This window comes from Pyrus communis, chromosome 8, assembly GCF_041283825.1.
Source record: "Pyrus communis isolate YQ-2024b chromosome 8, ASM4128382v1, whole genome shotgun sequence".
Taxonomy (NCBI): domain Eukaryota; kingdom Viridiplantae; phylum Streptophyta; class Magnoliopsida; order Rosales; family Rosaceae; genus Pyrus; species Pyrus communis.
Genome location: NC_142572.1, coordinates 20299793 through 20317661, shown reverse-complemented (window position 1 = coordinate 20317661; position 17869 = coordinate 20299793). Strand labels below are relative to the sequence as shown.

The 17869-nt window shown below is 40.1% G+C and overlaps 3 protein-coding genes, 1 long non-coding RNA gene and 1 pseudogene across 5 annotated transcripts; 3 read left to right on the top strand and 2 right to left on the bottom strand.

Annotated features, from left to right (window-relative positions):
- The first annotated feature begins 799 nt into the window (after positions 1 to 799).
- LOC137717834 (putative folate-biopterin transporter 2) lies at positions 800 to 3731 on the top strand. Its single transcript, XM_068457321.2, has 5 exons — positions 800 to 1755; positions 2128 to 2387; positions 2486 to 2581; positions 2653 to 2823; positions 2906 to 3731. The coding sequence occupies exons 1-5, from the start codon at positions 1386 to 1388 to the stop codon at positions 3503 to 3505; spliced, it is 1497 nt and encodes a 498-aa protein (XP_068313422.2). The 5' UTR covers positions 800 to 1385; the 3' UTR covers positions 3506 to 3731.
- A 573-nt stretch (positions 3732 to 4304) lies between these two features.
- Positions 4305 to 6857, top strand: LOC137716748 (putative folate-biopterin transporter 2). Its single transcript, XM_068456126.2, has 5 exons — positions 4305 to 5044; positions 5341 to 5600; positions 5675 to 5770; positions 5841 to 6011; positions 6095 to 6857. Exons 1-5 carry the CDS (start codon positions 4675 to 4677, stop codon positions 6692 to 6694), a joined length of 1497 nt encoding a protein of 498 aa, XP_068312227.2. The 5' UTR covers positions 4305 to 4674; the 3' UTR covers positions 6695 to 6857.
- LOC137716747 (L-type lectin-domain containing receptor kinase IX.1) lies at positions 6791 to 10052 on the bottom strand. Its single transcript, XM_088699110.1, has 2 exons — positions 9827 to 10052; positions 6791 to 8960 (listed from the first exon to the last, which is right to left on the bottom strand). The coding sequence occupies exon 2, from the start codon at positions 8943 to 8945 to the stop codon at positions 6978 to 6980; it is 1968 nt and encodes a 655-aa protein (XP_088555236.1). The 5' UTR covers positions 8946 to 8960; positions 9827 to 10052; the 3' UTR covers positions 6791 to 6977.
- A 2853-nt stretch (positions 10053 to 12905) lies between these two features.
- Positions 12906 to 14185, top strand: LOC148695301 (uncharacterized). Of its 2 annotated transcripts, none has more exons than XR_015965037.1 (2): positions 12906 to 13377; positions 13798 to 14185. It is a non-coding gene; the product is annotated as an uncharacterized LOC148695301 (long non-coding RNA). The 2 variants fall into 2 exon arrangements; XR_015965036.1 differs by lacking the exon at positions 13798 to 14185 and adding an exon at positions 13516 to 13725.
- Positions 14186 to 14399: 214 nt separating this feature from the next.
- On the bottom strand, positions 14400 to 16134 carry LOC137718107 (L-type lectin-domain containing receptor kinase IX.1 pseudogene; annotated as a pseudogene).
- Between the last annotated feature and the right edge of the window lie 1735 nt (positions 16135 to 17869).

The following is a 17869-nucleotide window of genomic DNA, read 5'->3' as shown; positions in this document are numbered from 1 at the left end:
TTGAATTTATTATTATTATTATTATTAGAGAATTGTTATTAGCACTTCAAAAATCTCATTCTACACTTCAAACTTTCTATATTAGGAAATAAAAATACACTTATGAGAAGTGTAGAATGAGATTTTTGGAGTACCAATAACATTTCCTTTATTATTATTATTATTTGTGGTCAAGGAAGCTAAAAAGGAAGTAGGATATTCTCATCTCTTTTTTTCCCTCCTCTTCACGTCAACATTTTATATTTATTTTTTTTACAGAGAGAAAGACAAAGAGAAGAATGTGAGAGGATGGAAGGTAAGAGGGAAACAGGTTGGAAGAGAATTATAGTCCGCTAAAAAGTGTGACTCCTTGTTAGCACACATACATTTAACAAAAAAAAAATTAAATGGGATATAATGGATGTGACATTTTCAATAGGTTAGGTCCTTGATTGGAATGTTTCAAAAGATTGAGACTAATTTAAAATGATACTAAAATATTGGAAGGTTTTTAGTACTTAATCCAATACTTAAATATGGTAAGTTTTAAACTTGAATTAAATTTTGGAAAACTATTCAGGTTAAAACCTAAAAAGAATCGTATTTAAGCCAGAAAATCTCAAAATTCAATTTTTATTAGCTCAGTACAAATATGACAAAAAGTTTTCAATGTGCTTGAAACACAGGATGACACATCACATATCGTTTTATAATTAGTGACAATTTTTTTAATTCTATTCAATGATATAATAATAACATATTTCGTATTACCCGGCAGCCACTGTGAAATATCTCTCATCACGGCGAGCGGGTGACTTTTGAGATGGGCAATGACCTTTCTCTTGTTTTCTTCTCACCGAGTCCAAATGATTTTGCTGCCAAAAAATTCCACGCATTATACAGTACCCGATAGTAACACTGTAAAAACTGAAAACCAAGATCGGATTTTGATAAACGAAATGGAGTAAAACTGTGAACCTTTTACCTTGGTTATAGACGTCGGGGAAGGTAAGAGATACCCTTATTCTCTGTTCTTCTGCTACCTTGAAGTTATATCTACCAGGAGCCCTTTGATCCACGGTCCACCTTCCTCAGATCCATCACTGTGAATTAATTTCAGAAAGCTGCTGCTTCTGTGCTTGCTTTTTCGTTATCTGGTTTTCTGTTGTGGTTGTTGGAGCTTTTTAATTAAGCAGAAGCCAAAATCAAGATCAGAAATTTGAAGCTTCTCTGAGAAGAATCTATCATTTGGAAGAAACCCAGTTCGAGAAAAGCTGAATCTTGAACTGGGTTTTTCAATTTGAGGCAGAAAGTTCAGGAATCAGATTCCAATTTTTCAGGAAACAACACTGATCTGCTTTCTGGGTTGTTGTGATTTTCTGCAAATTTGTATCGGGAAGTGAGTAATGGTGGAGGAAGAGGAGGAGGTTCTGAATCCCTCCGGGGATATTGCAGAGGAAAAAGAGCCGGAAAAAGGGTGTTGTGGAGCTCTCTGCACTCCAATCCAATGGTTCAGAATGCTATGCGTGGAACTGCATTGGAGTTTTGTATTGGGGGTGGTGGTCGTTTATGGAGTAAGTCAAGGACTCGGCGGAGCTCTTTATCGCGTCAGCACGGAGTATTACATGAAGGATGTGCAGAAGGTGCAGCCTTCTGAAGCTCAATTTTATCAGGGAATCACCAATATTCCTTGGCTTGTCAAGCCTCTCTGGGGCCTCCTCACTGATATTCTTCCCATTTTCGGGTATCGAAGACGGCCTTATTTCATTATAGCAGGTAAATGATGCAGCTTTAGTTTCATGTTAATTCAAATTTAAAATCTTTTTTTTTTGTGTGTTTTGATGTTCAATCGATGTGCTCACATTTGGCCTTAAATTCCACAAACTATGCATCGATACCATGTTGGTACGTTTTCTCGGACATATTGGCAGTCTGTCTTTATTAAATAACGGACGTCCATTCCATAACCGGACTATTCTAATAGACGAGAATATCAGTTGAACTATTGCTTTTTTTTTAGTAGCTTTTGCTTTTTTTACGAAAAAAGGAAAATTCGAACATTCCGCATGGATTTATGAGGTGACATGTGTAGGAGTTTCTAGCTGACATGGTGTCCTGATTAGCTCATCAATGCCATGTTTTTATTAGGTTCTGTTGGTGTGATGGCAATGCTCGTTTTATCGTTCCATGCAAAGTTGCACATTGCACTTGCCCTCTTGGCATTAACAACCGGAAGTGGTGGAGTGGCTGTCGCAGATGTGACCATCGATGCGTGTGTGGCACAGAACAGTATTAATCATCCTAGTCTCGCAGCCGATATCCAGAGCCTGTGTGCCCTGAGTTCCTCCATAGGAGCACTACTGGGGTTCTCTGTTAGCGGTATCTTCGTTCATCTTCTAGGCCCTAAGGTCAGTTTATTTTCACTTGTATCTGTTCAAGTTTTTTTAACTTCTTAGAAAAAATGGCATTTTTAACATTAGAGTTTCTTTCTCCTCTTCCTTGGTAGGGGGTGTACGGCTTGTTGGCAATCCCATTTGGACTTGTGTTCTTAATCGGAACTTTGATCAAGGAAGCTCATTCACCAAACTTCGCTTACACGCAGGTAGTCCTTTGCTCGATTCTGGGGTTCTCTCTGTTTCATGCTCACGATTTAATGTCGCATGTTGGGCACAGGTGAATCAGAAGTTTGTCGATGCTGGCAAATCCATGTGGACAACATTGAAATGCCCTGATGTATGGAGACCATGCGTATACATGTACTTTTCCCTTGCATTGAGCTTGAATATCCTCGACGGAATGTTCTTCTGGTATACAGACTCGAAAGATGGTCCACATTTCTCTCAGGTATTCGACAATTACTAATTAGAGTGGATTTTATTACCTCAGTAATCGCTATATGAATTTAATCAGTCACATCTTTATGCAGGAGAATGTTGGATACATATTCTCAATAGGTTCAGTTGGTTCCCTTTTGGGGGCAGTACTCTATCAAAATGTTCTAAAGGATCATCCTTTCCGGGACTTGCTCTTCTGGACTCAGTTGATTTACGGGGTGTCAGGAACATTAGACTTGATGCTCGTTTTGCGATTGAATCTGAAGTTTGGCATACCCGATTATTTCTTCGTTGTGATTGATGAAAGTGTATCTCAAATGACCGGAAGGCTCAAGTGGATGCCTCTTCTTGTACTCAGCTCAAAGCTTTGTCCCCCTGGAATCGAAGGAACTTTCTTCGCTCTGCTTATGTCGATTGATAACGTTGGACTTGTCTCAGCAACATGGGGAGGAGGCATTTTACTGCACGTATTGAAGGTTACACGGATGCAATTTGATAATCTCTGGCTAGCCATTCTGATTAGAAACTTTTTGAGATTAGCTCCTCTTTGTCTGCTGTTTTTGGTGCCTAGAGCTGATCCGAAATCTTCGATTCTTCCGACCGAAATCGCAAACACGAAAGAAGATATCGAAACTCTGGAAACAAAGAACGTTGAGTTAGTCTCCCTTGTAAACAGAGCAGACCATCGATAGCCCGACTACGAGAAATTTACACCAAAATCGTTTTTGGTTTCAAAATCATACTTGAAGACCAAGCTAAAGTTGGAAATGTGCTACTATCACACACATTTTTTTTATTATTATTTTCCGCATTTTGTTAAATATTGGGAAATATATTTCATGGTAGTCCAACTATGTATGGTGAGATGCATTAAGAAAATTGTTTGGATGAATTAAAATTATATCCGTTTTTCTTCTATTGCACGTTCAGATATAATACTGGTCTACATAGCAACTGTTCTAACTTACATCTGTTCACTTAGCTGAATTTGAATACAAAATTTTTTGGTCGTTGAAGGGTGAAGAAGATAGTTTGTTATCTGAGGGGAGAGAGAGTACCCGAGATAACAATAGTAACAACCCAGGGAAGTGAGTTCCGCACTCACTTTTCCTTTCTCTGCTCCTTCGTTTTTTCGAGCCTAGAGAATATAGAGACAAAAATAACGTGAAGAGTGAAGAGAAAAAAAAACAATTAGGAGAGTGAAAATCACCTCCCAGACAAAAAACCAAGATCTTGTAAATAAGACTAGGGTGTGCATAGATTCAGTTGATTAAACCACTTATTACTATTATAGTTTAGTGATATCTCTCATAAAGGAAAAGTCTGACGTTCGAATTTCGAGAATAATTTGATACCAATTTAGACACATTGTGCGAGTGCGACTCGGTCCAAATCCGGCACTCCACAGTTAATTACATCGTCATCTGTTAAAAAAAAAAAAAAAAAAAAGATTTGGTTGGTGAAAGTCAACTTGGCGCCCTTCTCAGTTCTGCTAACTTGGAGGCTTGCAGCTAGCTATGGGGTTTTTTTAATCCATCTCGATCTTGAAGTTAGCTGGTTTTTCATTTTCTGAGATCCATAACTAATCAGAAAAGAATGAAGTACGCCATCATTGCAAAATTATTCACGAAAGCTGCTGTCTCTGTGTTTTTAGTTTTGTCTCGAAGAAACTCAGTTCAAGCTTCCTTCCGGAGTTTCCAATAGTTTCGAAGAAACCCAGATCGAAAAAACCGAAAACTCGAACTGGGTTTTGTAGGTTTTTCAATTTCAAGCATTGTTCAGGAAACACAGATTCCCAGAGTTCAGGAAACTCTTTGCTGAGTAGTTGTTGTTTCCTGCAAATCTGTATAGGAAGTGAGTGATGGTGAAAGAGGAGGAGGAGGTTCTCGATCCCTCGGGCGATACTACATACGAAAGTGAACCGAAAAAAGGGTGCTGTGATGCTCTCTGCACTCCAATACAATGGTTCAAAATGCTCTGTGTGGAATTGCATTGGAGTTTTGTATGGGGGGTAGTTGTTGTTTATGGAGTAAGTCAGGGACTGGGAGACGCTCTTTCTCGCATCGGTACGGAGTACTACATGAAGGATGTGCAGAAGGTGCAGCCTTCTGAAGCCCAATTTTACCAAGGAATTATCTATATTCCTTGGATTGTCAAGCCTATCTGGGGTCTCCTCACTGATGTTCTCCCCATTTTCGGGTATCGAAGACGGCCTTATTTCATTTTTGCTGGTAAGTGATGCAGTTTTAGTTTCTTGTTAACTTAAAAATCAGTAGTTCTAGTTGGTTTTTATGTCCAAGGTTAAATATAAACTTGAGGATAGATTTCTTGTTTTAAAATGCAGTTTGGGCATTATGTTCGGGGTTTGTATAGGGAATGAGTAGGCATTTAATTTCAAATGTTGTTGATTTTAGATGTGTTGCTTTCCCTTCGTTGTTCGAAATCTACATGTTTTAGATCAACAAACCATTCCCTATACGAACCACGAGCAAGAAGGACTGATTGTTCATGTTTTATTTGATATTAGGTTCTATTGGTGTGATCTCGATGCTCCTAATATCGTTCCACGAAAAGCTGCATCTCGCACTTGCCATCTTGGTATTAACAGGTGGAAGTGCTGGAGTTGCTATAGCGGATGTCACCATTGATGCCTGTGCGGCAAAGAACAGTATCCTTCACCCTTCACTTGCATCAGATATCCAAAGTCTGTGTGCCTTAACTTCGTCCATTGGGGCACTTGTCGGATTCTCCCTTAGTGGTATCTTTGTTCATCTTATAGGTCCTAAGGTCAGCTTCTTTAAAACTTCTGCTCTCGTATTTCAATTGAAAATATCATGATTCTATCTCCTCTTCTGTGGCAGGGAGTTTTCGGCCTGTTGGCAATCCCTTCAGGACTTGTCGTTGTAGTTGGAACTCTGCTTGATGAACCTCGCTCACCCAATTTTTCCTTCACATCGGTAGTTTTGTACTCCTCCTGATTCTTGCTTCTTTTCAAGCTAATTGCCTAATATTCCATGCTGGGCGCAGGTCGGTCAGAAGTTTATTGATGCTGGAAAAGCCATGTGGACAACATTGAAATGCCCTGAGGTGTGGAGACCTTGCTTGTACATGTACTTATCCATTGCATTGAGCTTGAACATCCTCGACGGAATGTTCTACTGGTATACAGACGCGAAGGATGGCCCGTCTCTCTCTGAGGTATTCGATTATCATTTACGAGATGAGTTTTAGAAACTAAGATGAATATATTTTTAAAGTTAATCATTCACATCTTTATGCAGGAGAATGTCGGATATATATTTTCGATAGGTTCATTTGGTTCACTATTGGGGGCAGTACTCTATCAAAATGTTCTGAAGGATCATCCTTTCCGGGACTTGCTCTTCTGGACTCAGTTGATATACGGGTTGGCAGGAACATTAGATTTGATGCTCGTTTTGCGATTGAATTTGAAGTTTGGCATACCTGATTATTTCTTCGTTGTGATTGATGAAAGTGTATCTCAAATGATAGGAAGGCTCAAATGGATGCCTCTCCTCGTGCTTAGCTCAAGGCTTTGTCCCTCGGGAATTGAAGGAACATTTTTTGCTCTGCTCATGTCAATCGAAAATGTTGGAGTTATGTCAGCATCATGGGGAGGAGGCGTCTTACTGCATGCATTGAAGGTTACAAGGACAAAATTTGATAATCTCTGGCTTGCCATTCTGATTAGGAACTTGTTGAGATTAACTCCTCTCTTTCTGCTGTTTTTGGTACCCAAATCTGATGCGAGATCCGCCATTCTTCCAACAGAAATTTTGAACACGAAGGAGGATATTGAAACTACAGAAACAGAGAACATTGAATTGGTCTCCCTTGTTAAGAGAGTTGATGGTAGATAGCTCAACAAAAATAAAAAAACAATTCATCTCCAATTCATTTTTTGTTTTGTTTTCAGAAACACATTCAACTTGCAGATTGAATTTCGATATCTGAGATGGATGTAAGTATTGTCCTTAAATTGCTGATGCAGTTTGTTATTTTACTAACAGATTACATGGTCCCCTTATGCGAAAGCATGTCGAACTAATAAGAAGGATTAACTAGCAACAAGAAATAAAGATAATAATCAGATTTTACATCTGAAATCACACAATCTTGTAGCATGAGTAAGGCAGTACTACTTCAACGACCATCCAAGCTAGAAGTTAAAGATATGTGAGAGGCTGAATCGGCTTCGTGTTGAGGTTGAGGCAGTGGATGATGGTCATGCATGTCTGGTGGAAGTTCTGGCAGCGGCGCTTCGAGCTGAAGAACCTTTATCACCTGCCCTGCTTTTGGTCTTTCCGTTTTCATGGGGTGGGTGCACCATAACCCCACAAATAGCAAACATTCCATTTCATTTCTATCAAAGTTCAAATTTAATCTCTCATCGGCTACATGGAGAAGATTTCCGGCAAGGTAGAGCTGCCAAACCCACCGGAAAAGTGGCACGTGATACTCTCCATCTTGGTAAGTCCTCCTTCCACATGCAATTTCCAAGGCTACAACTCCCAAACTGTAAATGTCTGATTCTTTACTGGCCCTCCCTCCACTTGCATATTCTGGGGCCATGTATCCGAAAGTCCCTACTACCCCTGTTGTCTGACTCCTGAATCGCGGATCCACGAGCTTCGCAATACCAAAATCACCAAGCTTAGTGCTGAAATTATCGTCCAACAGTACGTTAGCTGATTTGATATCCCTGTGAAGGACACATTGCTCTGCTTCTTCGTGTAGGTAATGAAGTGCCGAGGCCAACCCTAAAGCTATCTTGTACCGGGATTCCCATTGCAGAGTTACTCGAGAACCAAACAGGTGTGTGTCAAGGCTGCCGTTGGACATGTATGCATAAACAAGCAAGCATTCTCCGTTCTTGTGACACCATCCAATGAACTCAACCAGATTTCGATGAAATAAGTGGCTTATTATCTTCACTTCATTGATGAAGATTTTCTCATAGTGCTCGGATTCTGTCAAGATTCTCTTAACAGCAACTAGGCAGCCAAGATCTTGTAAGATCCCTTTATAAACTTGTCCTGACCCTCCCTGGCCTAGCCTTCTTTCTTTCGCGAAGTCATTAGTGGCCACGACTAATTCTTCGTACGAAAACCTTTTTGGGACAGCTAGTCCCTCAAGCTTCGCACTTATAGACTGCAATCCATTGGAGCTGTGATTTCCGTTCTCAAACAATCCAAGAATCCTTTTAACAAAACAACTTAAGGCCACGCCAATCGCCACAATCAAGAAGGAAGCCACAAAGACCACTATCAACCATTTCTTCTTTCCTTTCCGCTTGTGTTTCCTGTTTTTCTCATGTGCAGGATGCAAACTTGAATTGAAATCCCATGAGTATATCGTGTGCCGCTCGGGGTATTGTCCGGTAGCAGCTGAAAAACCAATTGTAACCAAATCGGGAAGGCACTTGCGTAGGTCAACATTGTAAGAAAGAGAAGAATTGCCTACGAAAACAGGGTTTTCCTTGTTTGTCCAGAACACACTGAGGTTTTTAGTGGTAGCATTGTAAGTTATCCACACATTCACCTTCTTCTTATTATAATCGCCGCTAAAGTTCCAACTAGCATGAACAACAGAAGAGATTCTATTGATATTGATCCCAACATGCGGTCCGGCTGGATCCCAGTAACTGTTTGAGTGGGTATCGAACTCGACGGAAACAATTTTGCTGTGTGACATGGTGGTGCTGTTGAATAATCCGAGAAAACCCCCACCCGAGTTAGGCGGAATTGGGACACCAACAGGAGCAAGGAAAAACGCAAACCCGTCACTATGGTTTTGGCCAGCAGCGTTGATATTGGAAGTGAAATGAGTAGCGAAGTCTGCAAGTGACCCGGAGTTGGAGTCCCATAAGTGCAAAGGGTCTGCATATGTAGCCCGCCCAACGGTCCACGTCCATGTAGACTCTGCGTTGAGTTCAATCCCTCCTACTACAGGCGCTGCGTCACCTTCGTAGACAATGTTCGTTGTACCAACATAAAATTGTGTAATATTGAAGGAAAGTGGCTGAGCAAAGTGAGGGAAGCAGGTGATCAAAATGAAGAAGTATTGAAGACGAAAACTTACGTCTCTGCTGCTTGTGTTGTTTAGAGACATTGCATTCGAACGCAACTGCGATTCGCACACAAATTCTCACAATTCTAATTAACCCAAGTTTAACAGAATAGGAGAGATTGAAACCAAACTAATAGCCACAAATAAACTGCTGATATAATCTTAAAATAAATGCAATTGTTCGCCTCTTTACCTTGTCCACACTTTCATACCGGATACGATTCAATTATTTCCATTACAAGACGAAGACAGATCGGGGACTGCTCGGTCAATGCAGGAAAAGAATAGTGCTAAGAATGGCGACCAGTTTCCGATCTGTCTTCATCTTTACAAGAAAATATTCAAATCTAGCATGCTAGTAAGAATGGGCTTGGTTCATGGGCTTGGGCCTACTAGGATTTGGGCTTGAGTTCAGTGGGCCTATGGTTTACTGGGTTTGGGTCTAAAGACTTGGCCCAAAGGCCTGGGTCTTTGGACTTGGGTCTAGGGTTTCTAGGTAATTGGGTTTGGGCCTCTGGTGACCTGGCCCAAAGGCCTGGATCCATGGATCTAGATTTGGGTTTTGGACTTAGGCTTGGGTAATTTAGGTCGGATTTTGGGTCTCGGGTCGGGTTGACCTAGTTTCAGGCCATGGTTTAGCTGGTTTCTGGGCAAAATTTCAAACGGTTATAACTTCTTCAATACTCAAACAATTGAGTGATTCAAAAACCAAAGTTGTAGTACTCAACGAGATGAAGAGAATGGTACTTTGCACAACGCTAACTCGCCGTGGTTTGGCTAGAAAACACCTCGAAAGGGACGGTGCTCACTGAAAAATTTGGAAAAGCTACTCCTAACTATTTTCTGCTATTCACATGTATACACAACTTAAACAAGCTTCGATCTAACCCTAAAACAGATCCCAAGGATTTTTAGACGCTTACCAATGTCGGAAAATCATGAAACACGTCGGAGAAGACGATGAATAGTGTCGGCCCAGAGGGAGAGAAGGGTTTTAGGTGTTCTTTCTTCGAATTTGAGTTCACAAGGGTGATGGTGGTGGTTTGAGTTGTTGTGTGTGAGTTTCAGAGAGGAGAGGGAAAGTTAAAAGTTGAGGGAGAGAGACATCCGAGAGTTTAGAGAGGGAGAGTGGTGGAAGAGTTGTGAGAGAGAGAGAGAGAAGAGTTAGGGAAAGTAATAGAGGGAAGAGAGAAGAGGGGGTCACGGGAGGAAAAGAAAAAAAAAACATGTGGGCCCTAGTGGCTCACAAAAGAAGGCCACTAAAGATGAACCACAAAATATTCAAAAACGTTCGACGTTCGAACATAGAATCTTCGTTATAAATTTGAATTTAAATCTGTTCACACCTACGCGGTCGTGGCGATGAGTACAATTAGAATAAATGAATTAAACTAGAAACACGCGTTCCTATGAGATGGTCAACAAAAGTCAAACTGAGGGTAAAACGGTAATTTTTTATGTTTGTTAATATGAAAATATACAAAATTTGAGACGGTATTTCATAATTAATTTAGAAGCAATTAGATTTTTTAACCCTAGGATTTCGAAAAAAAAATGAAGGGAAATATGGGATTCCTCACTGTTGAGCCGCATCACCCGTGCTGCCGAGCTAGCTGGTCCGAAGCCCAGCCGTAGCCAGGACGACATAATTTTGATGCCATGGACCTCTCGCTGCAGCCCCATGGGCTTGCTGCCATTGCACTGCAACCAAGCCTTAGCCTGAGTTGGTGTACGCACGGGCCCGAAGCCTTGAGTCCATTCCAGCAGGCCTGAATGCCTTGCTGGGTTCTATCCTTGTCTCGGCCCATCATGCCAGCAAGCTTTACTTGCTAGGCTTGCCATCTGCCATGGCCCGCGATCATTGAAGTCAACCCAGATGGCTGGGCTTGTTTCCCAAGGCCTAAAAACGAAGCCAGCTTTCAGTTGGGCTTCGCGCGTCTATTCCAGGCCAGGCCCCTGCTAGGCCCGTGTCCCTTCCCCTACTCAAAGCGCCTCTGTTGCCCAAGACCAGCAAATTTGCTGCTGGGCTTTTTCCCCAGACCCAGGCCCCTGGCCTATTCAACCCTTCTTGGGCTATATTTTTTCGAACCTAATGTTATTTTTGGTATTCCAACAAATATTAACCTAAATGTTATTATTATTTTTTGCTTCTACGATCAAATCTGAATAATTACGATATATTAAATTAATTAAAGTGACCAACAATCCATTAATCTGATAATTAATCTAAAATTATTGACCTGAAGTTCACTTTTTGGTAGTTAACGATTCAATAAATTATTTCGTTTCTTTAAACCGTTGACTATCTTTCGTAGTCCTGATGCATTCACACTTGGGGTTCCTGAAGCAACCCACAAATTCACTACGCTTTATTGTACACAGTATTCTGTGTTCTTGCAGGTACCTATATATGAACCGGATGTTCATAACTAAATCAATCTTGTAGTTTCAAATTTAGTGCCTTTGAAACCCGAAGTTTTCATTCAAAACTTATCACATGAAACCCGTAGCTTTCATGCTTAAATTAAACCAATACATGTCTATAGAACCCGCATGTTCTACGATATATGTCAATGGATTTCCATATGACTAACCACGTTTTGTTGTACCCTCTGTTTTAGGGACATGTCGAACCTGAACAAGCTCAATTTCACCACTCTGGAAGTATCTAGAAGAAACTACTTGAAGTGGGTTCAAGATGTGAAGCTCCATCTTACTGCAAAAAGTCTTAGAGCTACTATCGAGGAACCTATCGACGATGAACCCATCGACGAAGCTGAGAAAGTTACTGTTATGATCTTCATCTGAAAACACATCCATGATGCAATGCAAACCGAACACCTCGTAGAGGAGGATCCATGTATTCTCTAGCTCGCTTTGGCCGATCGCTTTAATCATCAGAAAGACATATACTTGCCTGAAGCAAGACACGACTAGCAGCATTTATGCTTTCAAGATTTTAAGTCTGTGAATGAATACAACTTTGAAGTTCGTAGAATCCGATCACTTTTTAAATTTTGTAAAGAGGACTTAACTGAACAGGATCTCCTGGAAAAGACCTATTTGACTTTCAATGCTACCAATATCATCCTGCAACAACAATATAGGGTACAGAAGTTCACCAAATTTTCAAATTTGATCTCTATTTTACTTCTTGCTGAAAAGCAGAACCAGCTTTTGATGAAGAATCATCAAGCTTGACCCACTAGCTCGAACGCTCCACCTAAAGCGCATGTGACTAATTCTAGCAGCCACAACTGACGGAAATACCGTCATGGCCTTGGTAATGGGTGACAAGCCCTACCACGAGCCCAAGGCCAACAGAGACAAGGCCCACCCAAGGGAGGAAATTTGACTCAGAAGCGCTAACCCCTTGCCTCTAAGGCCCCAAACTTCAAGAACAAAGGAAAAGCTACCGTTCAATCAACTTCTACTGAATTGGACATGTGCTACCGTTGTGGATCAAATGATCATTGGTCACGTGTATGCCAAGTTACCTCGGAGGCTATTACCAAGTATTATTCCCGTCGTGAGTCTAACTTTGAGCATGTGAAACATCCCGAAGATGCTACTACACTATGGAGGTTTCAGATTTTCAACAGGCATCTACTCCTATGGAAGAATAAAGTTTTATTTTTCTAAAAATATTTAGAGGACTAAGCTAAAGTTGCATAACTGATGCCATATCGCTATGTTATTCAACTAACAAATTTAATAGCCCAATATATATACACGAAAGCGCGTCGAAAACACAAAAGAAGTACTAGAACCCTAAAACTAAGATATTAAATTCAGACATTATCTATTCTAAAATTAAGGACAGTAAAATGATTCACCCTTGATTTTGCCTTATTTACATCACAGCCACCAAATATGTGTCTAGGTTGGAGATTAATTATTAAAAGTTAAGAGGGTAATTGTGTTAGTAGGTTTGGGTTTAGGGTTGTGCCATTGTTGCCTGATTTGGGCTGGTGGGTTTTGGGCTCAAAGTGGGCTGCCCAGTTGGTAGACAAAATTACCCTTTTGCCTGCTTTAATCAAGATCCAACGGATAGAATTTGGGGGCAAATTGATCAATTTACACCAAGGATAGGGTTTTGGTGTCAGTGGTTTGGGTGCAGGAATTGGGGTAGATGGGACTTCACAGCATGATTTGGGGGAGAGAAAGAAAGGGGTTGGGTGCATGATTTGAGGGTAGGTTGAGGGAATAGGTTTCTGGATTGCACTTTCTTCTCCGTCTCTTTTTTCCTTCGAGCATCCGACAACACTGATATAACATCGGGTGTAACGTTTTCCTCTTTCCGTTTTCTTTTTCCCAATTTGTTGAATTTGTATTTTATTGTTTGCATATTACCCTTTGACGGCAAGGTAGGGATTGTGATGGCTTCCACTCAGGGCATCGGCTCTTAAAGGTACCTCCGTCGTCATCTCCTCTCGCAAGCAGATCACAATACAACTAGCTTCCCGTCGAAAAAGTGAACTTCTATTTTATTAGCTTGGGGCAGTTCAATTTACTTGCTGAAAGAAAAAGTTATAAAGCTGTTTATTTGTTGCATTTTCTATTTATTTTTTTTATTTTATTTTTGGCCTGAAATTGTGTTGATATTTTCTAGGTTGTTTGAAATTTCACTAATTCAAATATGAAATCGTATTAATTTTCATGGCATTATCAATATCGGCCCCGATTCATCTGTGAATGAAGCTTGGAAATTGGAATAGATAGCCCTGGTTGTGTGAACTGTTTGGCTGAGATTTTGTATTGTTCCATTAAACAAAATTAATTCTTTCTGCCACCCAAGCCAGAACCCAAATATTTGATTTTTTACTTTGGTTGGTTACTTTGATGGTTGATCACAAATTTAATTTCTTTCTTTTCTCTTATGTGTTCTTGGTAGCGCCCTCCCCTCACTTTCTCGATTATCGGTTGGAAATGTAAAAATGGATGAGCTGAGAAAAAAAGAGAGGTTACTTTTCTGCATTTGCATCTCTCTGATTTTTTCTTGTGCTGAGTCCTTAACACTATTTCTGTTATCGAAGTAACGTTTACAATTACCTTGGGCAATTCTGAAAGACTTATTTTATCATGTGGATTTAGTTTGATTGGTTTTTGAATAATTGATAAATGAGTGTTAAATTGTGGGTTACAATTTTATAACCCACAGCAGAGTGCAGACACATTTGCTAGTTATACATCGAAAATCATAACACCAATAGCCATGCAACTTGGTCATCGCAGATAACTCGCATCCAACGATTTTATCTCGAGCTACCAAATGCACTTCCTTAATTCTAAAACGACAAGTAAACAAAAAAGACTCAGATGATATTGTACATTGATGTAGCTTGGCAGTTCTAAATTTGACGACCCGCTGGTTAGAAACTGTTGAGAGTTGTTCCACATCGGTGAGGGACAAGATTTGCTATGTGCTTATATGGTTTTGGATTACGTCCCATATTGCCAATTGGTTTTATGGTGGAATCTCAATTTCATCAGAAACTAGACGCTAAAGATCATTGAGAGGAACCAACTGGTGCTGAGGCAGGAGTGGAATGTCATGCATGTCAGGTGGAAGTTCCGGAAATGGTGCTTTGAGCTGAAGAACCTTCATCACTTGTCCGACTTTTGGCCTTCCCTCGCTGTTGGGTTGAGTGCACCATAATCCAACAACTAACAAGCATTCCATTTCGTTTCGGTCAAAATCCACTTCTAATCTTTCATCAGCTACACATAGAAGATTTCCAGCAAGGTAGAGTTGCCAAACCCAACTCACAAGTGGCAAGTACAACCCCCCATCACAGTAAGTCCTCCTTCCACATGCAAGTTCGAAGGCGACAGCTCCAAAACTAAACATGTCAGATTCTTTACTGGCTCTCCCTCCGTTTGCATATTCAGGGGCAGTGTATCCAAAAGTCCCTACCACCCCTGTTATCTGAATCTTGAACCGGGGATCCACGAGCTTGGCAATCCCAAAATCCCCAAGCTTAGCACTGAAATCTTTGTCTAACAAGTCATTAGCTGATTTGATATCCCTATGAAGAACGCACTGCTCTGCGCCTTCATGTAGATAATGAAGAGCGGAAGCAAAGCCTAAAGCTATCTTGTACCTGAAATCCCATTGCAATGTTGTTTTTGAGCCAAATAGATGCGTATCCAGGCTGCTGTTTGGCATGTATGAATGAACAAGTAAGCATTCTCCTTGCTCATGACACCATCCGATGAATTGCACCAGGTTTCTATGTATCAACCGACTTATTATCTTCACTTCATTGACAAAAACTCCCTCGTAGTGCTCAGATTCCGTGAAGACTCTCTTCACATCAACCTTGCAGCCTAGGTCTCTTATAGTTCCTTTATAAACCTGTCCTGAACCTCCGCGGCCTAGCCTTCCGTCATTTGCAAATCCATTGGTGGCTGCAACTAGTTCTTGGTAAGAAAATCGTTTTGGCAACGCTAGTCTCTGAAGATCCGAATTTATAGAAGACACCAATTTGGAGAACTTTTTGTGCCCCTTAGTCTTGTTTCTCTGTTTCCTCACAACCAGCAACCAACGTACGAACATACCAAGCATGAAAAGGAATAAAGAAATTACAACGAACGCAATCCAGAAAGTGCTTGTCCTTCTTTCCTTCGTTTTGCTACTTCGATCATAAGAAAACAGACTTGTACTGAAATCCCATGAACATAAAAGATGCCTCTCAGGGTATAATCCAGTAGCAACTGAAAAACCTATTGTAACCCATTCAGGGAGAACATTTCGTAAGTCAATATGGTAAAAAAGGGAAGGTCTAAGCACAAAGTAAAGAGGACCCGGGTATCCCTCGTAGGACCAAACCACTGAGAGAGTTTTGGTTTTAGATATATAAAATATCCATACTTCAGCCATTCTTCCATTACTGCTGCTAATATCCCAACTGGCATTGACAACTGAGGAGACTTGATTCACATTGATCCCAACATGTGATCCTGGTGGATCCCATTCTTCGTTTGAGAAAGTATCAAACTCAACTGTTACAATGTTGTTTTTCGATTCTGCGAAATTCGTGATGGTATTGAATAATCCTAGACCACCCCCGGCAGAGTTAGGTGGAATTGGAAGGCCAACAGGAGCTAGGAAAAAGGCAAATCCATCACTAAACTTGGTGCTGTGATTATGATTATCGATCTTGAACATGAAATGCGTTGTGAAATCTGTCAGTGTCCTTGTTCTAGAGTTACAGAGGTGAAAAGGTTCTCTATAAGTACACCGTCCTACGCAAAATAATTCATTAGCTTGGTTGAATTCGACAAGTGCTTCTAATGTATCCCTGGCATCACCTTCATAGACCAAGTTTTTGTTGGAGGTGTATCCCCAATATGGTGAATGAAAGTGCATGCGTGAAATTTGGAAGAGCAATCGGAGAGAGAAAAACGATGAAAACGAAGAGATAAAGGTAGCAATTATTAAAGTAGCACCGAGGAACACAAAATGTCACCTTCCTGCTTAGAGACATCCTAACTTTGTGCAACCGATCGAAGAAAGTATGCAGATTATTTTTCCGGTTGTTATAATTTGTGAAGGCAAAGCTTTTTAGTGTTTGGTGAAGAGTGGCAGACCGATCGACATAGGTACATAAGTTGAGAAATACATGATATATATAGGATTAAGGCATGTGTTTCTTTCGTAATAGTTGCATCCCAGCCTAGGAAAAATCTAAGAGAAAGTTGCTGCACTATTCTATTACTCGCATGCGACATGAACCATAAGTCGGATGCGCGTTTTGAGAGTTCGGGTATATAAATGTGTTCCATAGCTTCAAGGTGCGGACGATTACGAATTGACGATGGCGATGACGAGTCATTGAATTAATCAAAGATCGAAAAGACCAATCATTACGAAATTCTTGCCCCTATACATTTTGGTGAATGAAGAATATATTCTACAGTTTTTTGTAAATACGAAATTTTCGTGCAATGAATGTAACAAGAACACGTGTATAAAAGAAAGGATTTGAATTAGTGAGAAAAATTAGGGTTACAATCTCTTAGTACAAGGCTTGATCCTTTTATTTTATCTCCGAAGTAGAATTTGATTCAAGGGTGGTGAACACTTGAAGGGTTGTTGATTCAAGGGTTGTTGAATTGATCTTGAACAAATCGGGACCACAAGTAGTGTCAAGTGGTAAGTGATCTTTGACTTTGATGGTGGATGAGTCCACACGTATGCTTGTTGTACTTGTTGATTCTCCACGAGCGTAATGAAGATTGCAGAGATTTTTCTAAGTCTTTTGAGTTTGTATAGTGTTTCTGAGAGTCCCTTATTTGTCTTGAGGTATTTATAGGCCTATCCGTGATTCTTTATATTGAACCAATTCATTTTCCGGGCCTTGATTTAAGGAAATTGCCTCCATAAATTGTTTTGACTAAAGCTTGATTTGAACTTGATTTGAACCAAATCACTAAACTCTTTAATTTAACAAAATTAACCTTACAAATGGAAAAAGTCAAATCAATTACCTTGGTAATTTAGTAAGGGAATTGTTATTGGCACTCCAAATTTCTCATTCTACGCTCCAAACTTTCTATATTTAGAAAGAAAAATACACTTGCGAGGAGTGTAGAATGAGATTTTTGGAGTGTCAATAACACTTCCCTTTAATAAATTAATTAATTGACATGATTTATGTTTGATTTAAGTCAAAGCCAATTAAAAGATAAGTTGCCTCCGTCCTCGTCTGGCCTCAATGCTGATCCAGCTAAATGAATTAATTTGTTGAAAGTGCAATTGAGTTGCCCAAAAGGTGCTGGCCAATTTCATCGTACTTGATTTTGATGTAACCAAGATATTGTAATTTGGCCTTGATTTGGAATTAATTTGAACCGAATCAATTAACTTGGTAATTTAATTAAATAAATTCATTGACATGATGTATGTTTGATTTAAATCTAAGTCAATCAAAAGATAATTCCTCAATTGTTTCCACCATTAA

Bases quoted from the DNA above. Each gene is read 5' to 3' on its own strand.
- LOC137716748 (XM_068456126.2), top strand. From the start codon at position 4,675: ATGGTGAAAGAGGAGGAGGAGGTTCTCGATCCCTCGGGCGATACTACA. The intron at 5,045-5,340 runs GTAAGTGATGCA...ATTTGATATTAG, and splicing joins GCCTTATTTCATTTTTGCTG to GTTCTATTGGTGTGATCTCG. The intron at 6,012-6,094 runs GTATTCGATTAT...ATCTTTATGCAG, and splicing joins ATGGCCCGTCTCTCTCTGAG to GAGAATGTCGGATATATATT.
- LOC137716747 (XM_088699110.1), bottom strand. From the start codon at position 8,945: ATGTCTCTAAACAACACAAGCAGCAGAGACGTAAGTTTTCGTCTTCAA.
- LOC137717834 (XM_068457321.2), top strand. From the start codon at position 1,386: ATGGTGGAGGAAGAGGAGGAGGTTCTGAATCCCTCCGGGGATATTGCA. The intron at 1,756-2,127 runs GTAAATGATGCA...TGTTTTTATTAG, and splicing joins GCCTTATTTCATTATAGCAG to GTTCTGTTGGTGTGATGGCA. The intron at 2,582-2,652 runs GTAGTCCTTTGC...TGTTGGGCACAG, and splicing joins CAAACTTCGCTTACACGCAG to GTGAATCAGAAGTTTGTCGA.